Raw genomic sequence first — 12,181 nt, 5'->3', positions numbered from 1 at the left:
CTACACCACACTGGCTCTCTCCCAAGCAATGGCCAACCATAGAACCACAGGAAGCTGCCATGCACTTGGTCCACCCATCTCTGTATTGCCAAACACTGACTAGAAGTGGCTCTCCAGAGCTTCAGGAAGGGGAAGCTGGGGGTGTAGACCTTGCACATTCAAGGCAGCTGCTCTCATCATGGAGCAATGACTCTTCCCCATCATAAAGGTAAAGGGTAAAGGGACCCCTGACCGTTAGGTCCAGTCATGGATGACTCTGGGGTTGCGGCGTTCATCTCGCTTTATTGGCCGTGGGAGCCGGCGTACAGCTTACGGGTCATGTGGCCAGCATGACTAAGCCGCTTCTGGCAAACCAGAGCAGCACACAGAAACGCCATTTACCTTCCCGCCAGAGTGGTACCTATTTATCTACTTGCACTTTGACGTGCTTTTGAACTGCTAGGTGGGCAGGAGCTGGGACTGAACAACGGGAGCTCACCCCGTTGCAGGGATTCGAACCGCCGACCTTCTGATCGGGAAGTCCTAGGCTCTGTGGTGTAACATTCCCCATCATAGAATCAATTCCCCATCATGGAATCATATAATTGTTGAGTTGGATGGGATCCCAAGGGTCGTCTAGCCCAACTCCATGCAATGTAGGAATCACAGCTCCTTCACCCAAATGAAAATGCTAAGTAAGAGGAACTTTTTGCTACCGGAGGCAATAATAATAATAAATTTTTATTTATACCCCGCCTTCGGGAGCCAAGACCGGGCTCAGGGCAGCTAACAACCAATAATAAAAACAATAATAGCCGGGCTCAGGGCAGCTAACAACCAATAATAAAAACAACAATAGCCGCTTCTTGCCACTGTCGTGCGTGGCCACCTAAGGCACAGCCACCTCGGGTTGCCTGCTGGCTCTCTCCCTCCAGGTGGGTCCAGTTCCCTTTGCTTGTCTGCTTTGGGGGCTGCGGGCGGGGAAGAGGGGGGGCTGCTTCCAGAAGCTCCTCAAAAACCTCCCCGGGGCTTCTCCCTCCTAGCAGCGGCGGCTGTTGCTCCTCCGTGACGCCCAGTTAGGGGGCAGCGCCCCCGGGGCGGCCTCGGCGGCCCTCCAAGTGATGCCAACCTGGGAGCTGACGCACGAATGTGGCCCGCGCTACTCTCAGGGAATCCCTTCTCGGATTGGATGGGATTCCACGGGATGAGCGGCGATTGGGCCCTCGCGGCCGAATGAAGGGCTCGAACGCCGAGGGCCCGCAAAGGGCCGCACCATTGCTGACCACGATATTTGCACAGCTCGCCTTGGACCACAGGGCCATCTTCGGACCTTTCACCTGCTTTTTCAAACCACCCTGCAAATAGAGGACCACCAGGCGACCAGATTTTCTCCGTTGTTGTTATTATTATTATGTAGGAGTTTCTTATTTTAAAAGCGTGCGGCCATTCAAATGCGCCCAGTGGCGTAGCGTGGGGGGGGGTGCAGGGGAGGGGGCAGGCCGCACCGGGCGCAACATCTGGGGGAGGGCGCGCTCGCACTCGCAGCTCTCTGCCCCTACTAAAATCCACGGGTTAGGGGGCGCAAATTACTTGCCTTGCCCCGTGTGCTGACAACCCACGCTACGCCACTGAATGCGCCCCCCACCCCCGTCTCCAGAAGTGGTTCGGCCTCATTATGTCCCCCCCCCCCGGCGATTCTCTGCCAGCCGCTTCATTCCGCTTCCACGCGCCTCGGATAGAAAGTGACGCGCGCCTCTACCTTCTGTCGCCTCCGTCACCATTTATGGGGAAAAACAGGAGGCGCCCAAAATAAAACTGTAACGGCATTCATCATCACTCCGCCTCCCCGGTGGGATCCCGCACGGGCGGCCGGGCAAACGGCGAGCCGAGGGGAAAAGTCGGCATTTCAGCCCCGGCTGACTGGCAGCAGTAGCAGCTTCAAAGCGCAGTCGCCGCCGCGCCCGCCCCCGGCCAGCCTAGTTGGCTCCACCCTCCCGACAACTCCCCCCCCCCCCCCGTTTCTTGCTTCTTTTTGGGAGTCCCGGGTTCAACCCCTCCGCTTGCCGTGCAATGAGCTGTACCAAAGAAGAGGGGAGGGGGCGCGCGTGAGGGGCGGAGCCTTCCGAGTGGGAAGGGGCGGCGGGAGCAGCTGAGCCCAGACCGCCTTCGCCTTGCATCATCCGGATCGGGGGGGAGAGGCGAGGAGCGGAGCCGGGCGCCGCTGCCCACCTTGCTTGCGCCTCTCAGCCGCTTCAGCCGGCGAGCGCCGCGCGTAAAAGACGCGGTGAGGGCGCGCGCGACGCCGGGCGAGGGGAGGCTGTCGGTCCGGCCGGGAAGGGCGAGCAGCGCTGAGGAAAAGCTCCCGCAGCGCGCCGGGCAGCATGGAGAAGCCCGACGAGAGCCGGAATGGCTACCTGGAGGCGACGGTGGTGTCGGGCTTGGAGGCCGGGGAGGAAGGGGCGCGTCGGCCCCGCCTGAAGCTCTTCCAGCTGCGCGGCTTGGGGGGCTTCCTGAGGAGGAACTGCATGGTGCTGCTGACGGTGTCCGGGGTGCTGCTCGGCGTGGCCATGGGCACCCTGGTGCGGCGCCTGCACCTCAGCTCGGCGCACGTCGCCTACCTGGCCTTCCCGGGGGAGATGCTGCTCCGCATGCTCAAGATGATCATCCTGCCGCTGGTGGTCTGCAGCCTGGTCTCGGGCGCCGCCAGCCTCGACACCCGCTCGCTGGGCAAGCTGGGCGGCATCGCCGTCGCCTACTTCTTGGTCACCACCCTGCTGGCCGCAGCCCTCGCCGTCGCCCTGGCCTTCATCATCAAACCCGGGGTGGGCGCCGGCAACCTCAACAAAAACTCCCTGGGCTTGGATGACACCGCGCACACCGGCAAGGACACGGTGGACTCTTTCCTGGACTTGGCAAGGTAAGGAGTGGAGCTGGAGGCACAGGAGCAAACTCAGGAATGCCACGTGTGTTGTCTTCCTGGCTCATAGTCTCCCATTTTGGGAGAGTAGCATCTGTGCTATTTTTTTTAAAAAGCCCTTTGCTAACCTAGTGTGCTTTCTGCCAGACTCTGTGGAACTCCAGAGGTGACTGACATTTCGAGATTAGAACCCTGGACATTCTTGCCAGTTAAAAAAATTAAGTGACACGCACACCCTAGGCTTCTGTCATCAAGCCTTCCTCTCTGGGCAGTTTGTTAATAGTTAGAAACCTTGGTCTTCGTAAAAGGTACTTGGAGCTAGGGAACTAGTGTGTTGGCATGACTGCCAGTTATTGAGATTAAGAGAATTAAATAAGGATTTGAGAGCTTGGCCAGTGCATAGGTGCTTGTACTTCAGGTTTTTATTGCACACAGGTGCATGATCAGCGCAATCTAAAGGCCAAAATGGGCAGGACTGAGCAGGATTAAGCCAGGCACCCCCAAACTTGGCCCTCCATCTCTTTTGGGACTGCAACTCCCATCATCCCTAGCTAAGAGGACCAGTGGTCAGGGATGATGGGAGTTGTAGTCCCAAAACAGCTGGAGGGCCGAGTTTGGGGGTGCCTGATTAAGCTCTTTGTGCTTTCAAGCGTTTCATAGTCCAATAAACTTTGGCAAAAATTCATGTTGGTTTACAGAAGAGTATTGCTACAGGAGCATTCATTTTAAGGTTAATACCAGAGCGGAGGCAGCATTTCTCTGTTGAAGCAAAAATAACAATGTCTTGTGACACATTAAAGTTTAAGTTGAACACTAACAGATTTTTTTGTGGACTGAACTGTTAATGGATCAGAGTCTGCTTCCACTCATGAAGCATATCCTGGGGTGGAAGAGAGAGAGAGAGACAGTGCTATAATAACCAGGGGATAGGATAGGGCTTGGTCAAGTTATTGTTTTTATCTGAATGGCCAACATTTGGTTTTTGGAAACATCATGTGCTTTCTTATCTGTATTCTTATCTGTATTATTTTAATGCTTCTGACTTGTGGTTCTCATTATGCGTCTCATAATTTATCTCCTTTGTTGTGGTCGGATTGTATCTTGTGGAGGTTTAAGCTTTTGGCACCTGTTCCCTCTGGAAGAGTGGAAGATCTAGTAACATGGTCCACTGAAGTCTTTGGAGAGTTTTTCCAAATAGAGTGGCAGATGCTCCTTTTGAAGCCCTAGTTCCTCTCTGGGTTGGAGAGACCCTATGCATCCTCTTCCACTGAGCAGATCAAAGGCTTGGTTTGTACCTGAGCTGAGGGCTATGATGCTAGTCAATGATGGCTGAAAAGAAAGTTGAGCAAAATGCATGATGAATTGGGTTGAACCCAAGTGACAGCCTATTATCAGGCCTACTCATGGTAGTGACAGAAGCAAAGAAACTTTTATCCTCCCGCATCGTTTTCTCAGTGTCATCAAAAGGAGCTTTCTCTGGTGTTGTGGGACATTTTGCAATCGGGGCAGGGTGGGGGGATTTCATAGAAATGCTGTAATGCATTTGCAAGACACTGTGAAGGTCTTGCATATCTATCAGGTATCCTGCCATTTATTGCAAAAAATTATATTTTGATGCATCCCTCCCCCCCAAAACCAGCTTGATGTGACCTGAGAAATAAAATGACATAGCTGTGTTTTAAGCTGGTAATGTGTACGCAGCCTTGGATGAAACAGGTTGTGTGGTAATGGAATGAATGAAGGTGTCACAGCAAAATCCTAAAAGCACGTCTACTCAGAAGTTTATTCACCTTTCTCTATTTCTCTCTCCCCTCCCCTTCTTTTTTCTTTCTTTTCCTCTGGATCTATATTTTTATTTTATCTAGATTAATGTTTTAGTCTGGGCCAAAAAAAACTGATAATAACTTTTGTATCTCTTTTTATGAAATCTAATAAAATGTATTCAGACAAAAGAGAAGTTTGTTCATCTCCATTCAATGCATTACCATATCCAAGCCCTGATTCCGACTATTCACAGACTTGCTTGCATCCGATGGAAAAGAGACACAGCTGGGTTTTGTTCATGTATGCCAAGTTGCCCTCAACATTGGGGGGGGGCATTGTACGCTCATGACGTCACACATGTGCTGCCCCCCAACCTGGCCAGGCCAATACGGCCCCCGTCAGCTGTCTGACCTTTCATTCGCCACCGCAGGGCTGAGGCCACCTCCGCAGGTTACCTTTTGTGAAAGGGACCTTTTGAGGATCACCACACAATTTGGGGTGGGACCAGTCTTGAAAATATGGGGGGATGGCACCCTTGCCCCCAGGTGGCACCCCTGGAAATAATTCATCTGTGTAGGATTCAAGGGGATGAGCAACAGTGCATCTGCCTTGTCCCAGGTAACAGGTTAGGATTTCAGTCTCAGTCCTGACAAGACAGATCTACTATTGGTGGGTGGTTGGCCTTCTGGGTGAGTGATACTCATACTGTTCTGGAAGTGGTGGTACTCTCCCCCTAAAAGATCAGGCCTGCAGTTTGGGAATCCTGCATTGTCCTTAAGCACTCAAAGCATATTTTATCAGCTTCGGTTGGGCGCCAGCTGCGACCATATCTGGCTTAAGATAGTGTAGTCACAGTTAACCTAACCTAACCTTCCAGTTGTAGGGACGCGGGTGGCGCTGTGGGTAAAAGCCTCAGCGCCCAGGGCTTGCTGATCGAAAGGTCAGCAGTTCGAATCCCCGTGGCGGGGTGCGCTCCCGTTGCTCGGTCCCAGCGCCTGCCAACCTAGCAGTTCGAAAGCACCCCCGGGTGCAAGTAGATAAATAGGGACTGCTTACTACCAGGAAGGTAAATGGCGTTTCCGTGTGCTGCGCTGGCTCGCCAGATGCAGCTTGTCACGCTGGCCATGTGACCCGGAAGTGTCTCCGGACAGCGCTGGCCCCCGGCCTCTTGAGTGAGATGGGCGCACAACCCTAGAGTCTGTCAAGACTGGCCCGTACGGGCAGGGGTACCTTTACCTTTACCTTAACCTTCCACTTAGGTTGCTAACAGACTATTGCTATTTTATTTGGGACAGTGCTGGATTAAACCCTCTGGAGGTCCCTAGGCAGTTGAAATCTCAGGGCCCCCTTCATGTGCACTCTCTAATGGGATAACATTGTACTAAGAAAGCTTGATTGTAATTTTCTTTCAAGATAAAATGAATATCGTTGTGATCCGCTGTCACAGGGGTACTAAACAGCGTGGGGCCCACAGGCCAGTGCCTACTTTGCTTATTTGGTAATCCAGCACCGATTGGGGATCCAGTTATATACCAGCAAATTCAGGTTGCACAATTAGAGTTGGTTGGGAGGTCTTATGCAACAAACCCGCTTCCTCAAAATATCAGACTTTTTGAGATAAGGAAAACTGGGGAAAGTGGGAGATAACAGTTCCATTTATTTATCATCATCTAACTCTCCCCTCCAATAAATCAGAACAAATGTCTATTAAATAGCCAATGTTTTCTTATGTCCCTGCAAATAAATTTGGATGAGAATGATCAACGAACAGGTCAGGTGGAAGTGTGCTTAGACTTTTGTAATGTGTTGAACTTGGGGCTGGCTTTGAAAATGGACTAGAAGCAGAGGTTGGCTCAATCTAGAGCAGCAAGATTACTGACTGGGTGGTTTGACCATACTAAGCCTGAACTTTAACAGCTGCATTGGCTACCACTCAGTTTCTGGGCCTGATTGTAACTGCCAGATTTAACCTACAAAGCCCTAGAGTGTTTAGGACCAGGTTGCTTCATATTTCTTAATTTAACATTCCCTATGCTTGATAGCCTGCTTCAACAACCAATTTCTCTCTGTCTCTTTGAAGTGTCAAGGTATATTAGCCACATATCCCTATTTTATCACACCTGAGAACAGCATTTTGTATGTGTAAAATTCTGAACTCTACACATTTCTCCAAATAACTTGTGCTCGCAATTTGTTCTGTGATAAAATTGAGGCATTAGTTGAATGCTTTGGAGACTATTTTCCTTTTTGTTTGTTTGCTTAGCCTCAGATTAACTGTTTCTCTGAAAACTTGTTTCAGAATGTGTTGTCATCACACTCAGAATCTACCTGCTCTGCTTCATTGGCTGATGCCTGTGGGGGCAGAAAAACTGCCATTTCTTCACACATTTTTGTTTATTATATGCTATTGTGAGAGTTGGTGACGGGCCATTGTTTTCAGTAGCACTCATGCATCTCCTGTGTTCCCTAGTTCCTGCCCGACAGCTTTTGATGCTTAACTGTTAACTGGGGCACGTTGATTTATACTGAGATAACCATATCAGACATTGATTCTGCACTTGCTAGGGAGTAAAAACCCTGATGAATGCAGTAGCGCCTATGTCTGAATAAACATGTGGAGCAGAGCTTTTCAAACTGTGTCTCGTGACATGTTAGTGTGTCGGCTGCAGTGTGCAGACGTGTCGCACGAATGGTCCCCGTGATCCTCCTGGGGCTGGAAAGGGGTTAGTTTAACCTCCGGTTTGCTAGTAAAACTGAATTACTGTGTTGCTAAATGACACATGCCTAAAAAGTGTGTCACCAACATGGAAAGGTTGGAAAACTCTGATGTAGAAGGTTGCATTTCTGCCTATGCAGTCAGGTAAAATCAACTCAAATGGACTGTTAGCAATGTCTCCAATTCGTCATATAGCACCCTACACCCCAGCCAATGTTGTCCACTCAAAGTAGAAGGTGTTTCTTTTCTTTTCTTTTCTTTTTTGTTGTTGTTGTTGTTGTTGTTTAGTCATTTAGTCGTGTCCGACTCTTCGTGACCCCATGGACCAGAGCACGCCAGGCACTTCTGTCCTCCACTGCCTCCCGTAGTTTGATCAAACTCATGCTTGTAGCTTCAAGAACACCATCCAACCATCTCATCCTCTGTCGTCCCCTTCTCCTTGTGCCCTGACTCTTTCCCAACATCAGGGTCTTTTTTTTTTTACTTAACATTTAAATTTCAGTACTAAATTTTTGCAGAGAAACGAACACTCATGGATTTCAGCACAACGCCCCTCAGTAAATACCCTCATTAAAAAATAATACTATTATTATTTTCTTTTGCAGGGGGCGGTAGATCTTCAAGTACAAATGTTATCTACACATTCTGTACTTGGGGAGGACTTTGAAATTGTCACATTCAGTGCTATTTTTCTGGAAAAAAGGAGTGCTGGAACTCACCATGAACACCTCCCTCGTTCTCTTAGGACGGCAATGGTGCTCACCTGAGAGGTGCCAGTACTGAGTTCCTGTGAGTTCCAGCTGGAAAAAAGCTCTGGTCACATTCATAATAAATATATCCCTGAGTGGCATTTTCTTGGTGCTGAATAGTTAACATTTGGTATGTAGCTTGGCTACAGTGTTTTTGATACCATCTGTCCATTGGTTGACTGAAACACAGCTTGCTAAATGCTATAAACTCACAGCTTTCCTGTGCTCATAACTAGCATCACCTTCTGCATGCAGAATAATGTGCTGTGTGGACGGCTCTTCTGCTTCTAACGGCTCACCCACACTTTCATTTGCCCCTCTGCTTCCCCCCAGGGAAACCCACAGATTGGTGCTGAATCAGAATAAAGGGCAACTGGGTTTTCCACAGATTCCTGTTTGTTCTGATTCAGTGCTAAAGAGTGTGTTTTCTGGGGGAAAGGGTGGGGAAAAGGCAAAATTGTTTGGACCCATGCATAGAAAGCACAGGACAAGCAGAAAACTGCTCAGACCCATACTTTCTTTCTCGGCGCAGGTGGGTGAGCCCTTCATCTATTACCATATTTTTCGCTCTATAAGACGCCCCAGACCACAAGACGCACATAGTTTTTGGAGGAGGAAAACAAGAAAATAAATATTCTGAATCTCAGAAGCCAGAAAAACAAGAGGGATCGCTGCGCAGCGAAAGCAGCAATCCCTCTTGCTGTTCTGGCTGCTGTGATAGCTGCGCAGCCTGCATTTGCTCCATAAGACGCACACACATTTCCCCTTACTTTTTAGGAGGGGAAAAGTGAGTCTTATAGAGCAAAAAATACGGTATATTGCAACGTAGTGTCAGCTCAGGCTAGACCAAGTATCTGTCCTTGCAGCCTAGAACAGAGTGGAATGTTTTGCGGTTCAAATACATGGCTCCTGCGTTGCATTTGTGTGCCAGACCTGCATCTGTATGAACTATATGATGGGGACAGGTGTGCTGCTGCTGGAGTAGAAAACAGCCAGGATTGTTTTGATGCACACTGATTATGTTGTGCCACCCTCCATTGTTAGAAAATAACTTCTACAGTGGTACCTCGGGTTAAGTACTTAATTCATTCCGGAGGTCCGTTCTTAACCTGAAACTGTTCTTAACCTGAAGCACCACTTTAGCTAATGGGGCCTCCTGCTGCTGCCGTGCCACCGGAGCACAATTTCTGTTCTCATCCTGAAGCAAAGTTCTCAACCTGAAGCACTATTTATGGGTTAGCAGAGTCTGTAACCTGAAGCGTATGTAACCTGAAGGGTATGTAACCCGAGGTACCACTGTATAATGTGAGCGATATTTTTAACCAGTTGATTCCCTATAAGCTGAGACATGGCAAAGAGCTCTTCGACTGAACCCTTCTTAAGTTCTAACTCACCAGTGCAACGAAGCGCTGGCAAGATGAAATATAAGCAACTGGACCTTTGTTGCTCATACAAAGTTGGGGAATACTAAAGAAACCCTTGCCTGCTTCTTAGTTCATACCAAAGTTTGCTGACCCCTGAGCTATACTGTCCCTGTTTTAAACAGGAAAACAAATCCCCACTCAGCTTCCTCTTTGCCAAGGAGGAATATGACAACACTGCAGAGTAGACCTGGCTGTAGGATTAGATTTTATATATTTTATGTAGCTTTATGTTATTCATTCATTCATTCATTCATTCATTCCAGAGGTCAGCAAACTTTTTCAGCAAGGGGCCGGTCCACTGTCCCTCAGACCTTGTGGGGGGCTGGACTATATTTTGAAGAAAAACGAATTCCTATGCCCCACAAATAACCCAGAGATGTATTTTAAATAAAAGGACACATTCTAATCATGTAAAAACACACTGATTCCCAGACCATCTGGGGGCCGGATTGAGAAGGCGATTGGGCCGGATCCGGCCCCCGGGCCTTAGTTTGCCTACGCTGCCTTTCCCCCGATGGGACTCAAGGCAGCTTACAGATAAAAATAAGAACTGCTAAAAATATAGAAAAAGAAATAATTGAAAAAGGATTAAACATTGATAGAATTTATAACTATATACATATATAAAATCTAGTAAAATCATACCAATAGTTACAATAAAAACAGCACAGCGCCATTTCATTAAAAGCAGCCAGTTCTGAAAAGCAGTCTTCACCTGCTGGCAGAAAGACAACAGGAAGAGAGTCAGCCTAGCCTTTTCAGGGATGGAGTTCCAGTGTCTGGGAGCAGCCTCTCGTTTTCCCCACCAAGCATGCCTGGGAGGTGATGGGACCATGAGAGGAGCCTCCCTCAAAGATCTGAAAACCCAACAAGATCTACCCACCCGGGAAGAATGGCAGATGAAGCTGATGGACTACATGGAAATGGCGGAAATGACTGGCAGAATCCGAGACCAGGGAGAAGAGTCAATGGAAGAAGATTGGAAAAAATTTAAAGTATATTTACAGAAATACTGCAAAATTAATGAATGTAAGAAGAATATTGGAATAAAATTATATGGTTTTAGCAGAAATGTTGTAAAGAATTAAGCAAAAACTGTAAATGGGCTAAAGTGGAAAATTTAAAGTTAGACTGAGTTAAGATAAATTATAGAACAAAAAATTGAGAAAGAGGGAAAGGATTTGCTGAATTAGCTAATTTGAACTAGAATACAAAAAAGGGAGGTGTGAGGAAGTCAAGGAAACAAGTAAATGAAAGATAAAGATATGGAAATTGGATGTGTTTTTAAATGTTTTTGTTTTTTCTTGTTGCTTTGATGTATTGTTTTTTCTTTCTATTTTCGATGTATTGTTTGTTAATTTTTTATTGTTTTTTCTCATACTTTTTTTCTGTGATTATAAAACTTCTAATAAATATTATTTTTAAAAAAATCTGAAAACCCAGGCGAGTTCATATGAAAGTACTGTATGTTGCTTTGAGCATAGAAAAGTAACCGATACATTTCTTTTCTTTTCTTTTAAATCAACTCTGAACAGCACAAATTAGCTTCCTGTGTGTGTCTAGTTAGGCTGCACAGATGGGTGGCAGCAGCGAATGTACACAAAGCTCCAACCTTTTATGCAGCCAAAGAAGTTTGGGATTAGTTTAAAGAAACTTGTTTGGAATACATCTGAAAAATACAGTCTGATACATTTTGTAAAGTTTGAAATAGAACAATACTTCAAACCCCCTGAATTATTCCCCTTCGTTTCTAGTGGAGTAGGGGTAGAAAAGCAACAACAGGAATACTCAGACGCTGGCAGAAGCAGTTTTCTGTGCGGTTGTGTGCATGGCTGCTCATGGCTGTGGGAAAGCTCACTCAGTGTGAGTTGCGTAAAGAACTTGAGACCAGGCAGCTTATCTGTGGTTTAGATGATGGCTCTTCCCTTTGTCATACCAATCTTCCTGGTTCACTTTATCATAGAATAGAATAGAATAGAATCATAGAATAGAATCATAGAGTTGGAAGAGACCACAAGGGCCATTGAGTCCAACCCCCTGCCAAGCAGGAAGCACCATCAGAGCACTCCTGACATATGGTTGTCAAGTCTCTGCTTAAAGACCTCCAAAGAAGGAGACTCCACCACATACAATATCTTCATACAATAGGTCCTGCAAGCTTATTGTTTTTCTTTCCACCGCTGTACAGTATATAGACTCCAGTCTCAGATGTATTATGTTGTTGTTGTTGTTGTCAACTGAAGTTGTGTGCTCTGTGTGTGCCTTTTCTGGGATATACCCGCTCTCCCATGTGAAGTGTGACCTGAGTTGTATGGGCTGTTGTGGAAGACGTGTGTACATCTGTACATGCAGAATTGGGCTGGTGGGTTCTAGATTACCAGATCTCATCTCACATGCTATCTTTGAATTACACAGCAAGGTTAAATGTAGCACTAGTTGTAGTAATAATGACACAAAACGCCTAACCTTGTCTAAGACAGGCTTACCATCTAATACAGGCTTCCTCAACCTTGGCCCTTCAGATGTTTTTGGCCTACAACTCCCATGATCCCTAGCTAGCAGGACCAGTGGTCAGGGATGATGGGAATTGTAGTCTCTAAACATCTGGCGGGCCGAGGTTGAGGAAGCCTGA

The 12,181-nt window shown here is 47.5% G+C and overlaps 1 protein-coding gene across 1 annotated transcript in view; it reads left to right on the top strand.

The window, feature by feature from the left end:
• Window positions 1-1,664: 1,664 nt before the first annotated feature.
• Window positions 1,665-12,181, top strand: part of SLC1A4 (solute carrier family 1 member 4) — a 36,982-nt gene continuing 26,465 nt past the window's right edge. Inside the window, exon 1 of the mRNA XM_083435358.1 lies at window positions 1,665-2,896. Within this exon, the coding sequence (XP_083291484.1) occupies window positions 2,361-2,896 (536 nt within the window). The 5' untranslated portion in view covers window positions 1,665-2,360. The remainder of the gene's footprint in view (window positions 2,897-12,181) is intronic.

Source organism: Podarcis tiliguerta, assembly GCF_965153285.1.
Source record: "Podarcis tiliguerta genome assembly, chromosome: 3".
Classification (NCBI taxonomy): Eukaryota; Metazoa; Chordata; class Lepidosauria; order Squamata; family Lacertidae; genus Podarcis; species Podarcis tiliguerta.
This window is presented reverse-complemented; position numbering and strand designations above follow the sequence as displayed.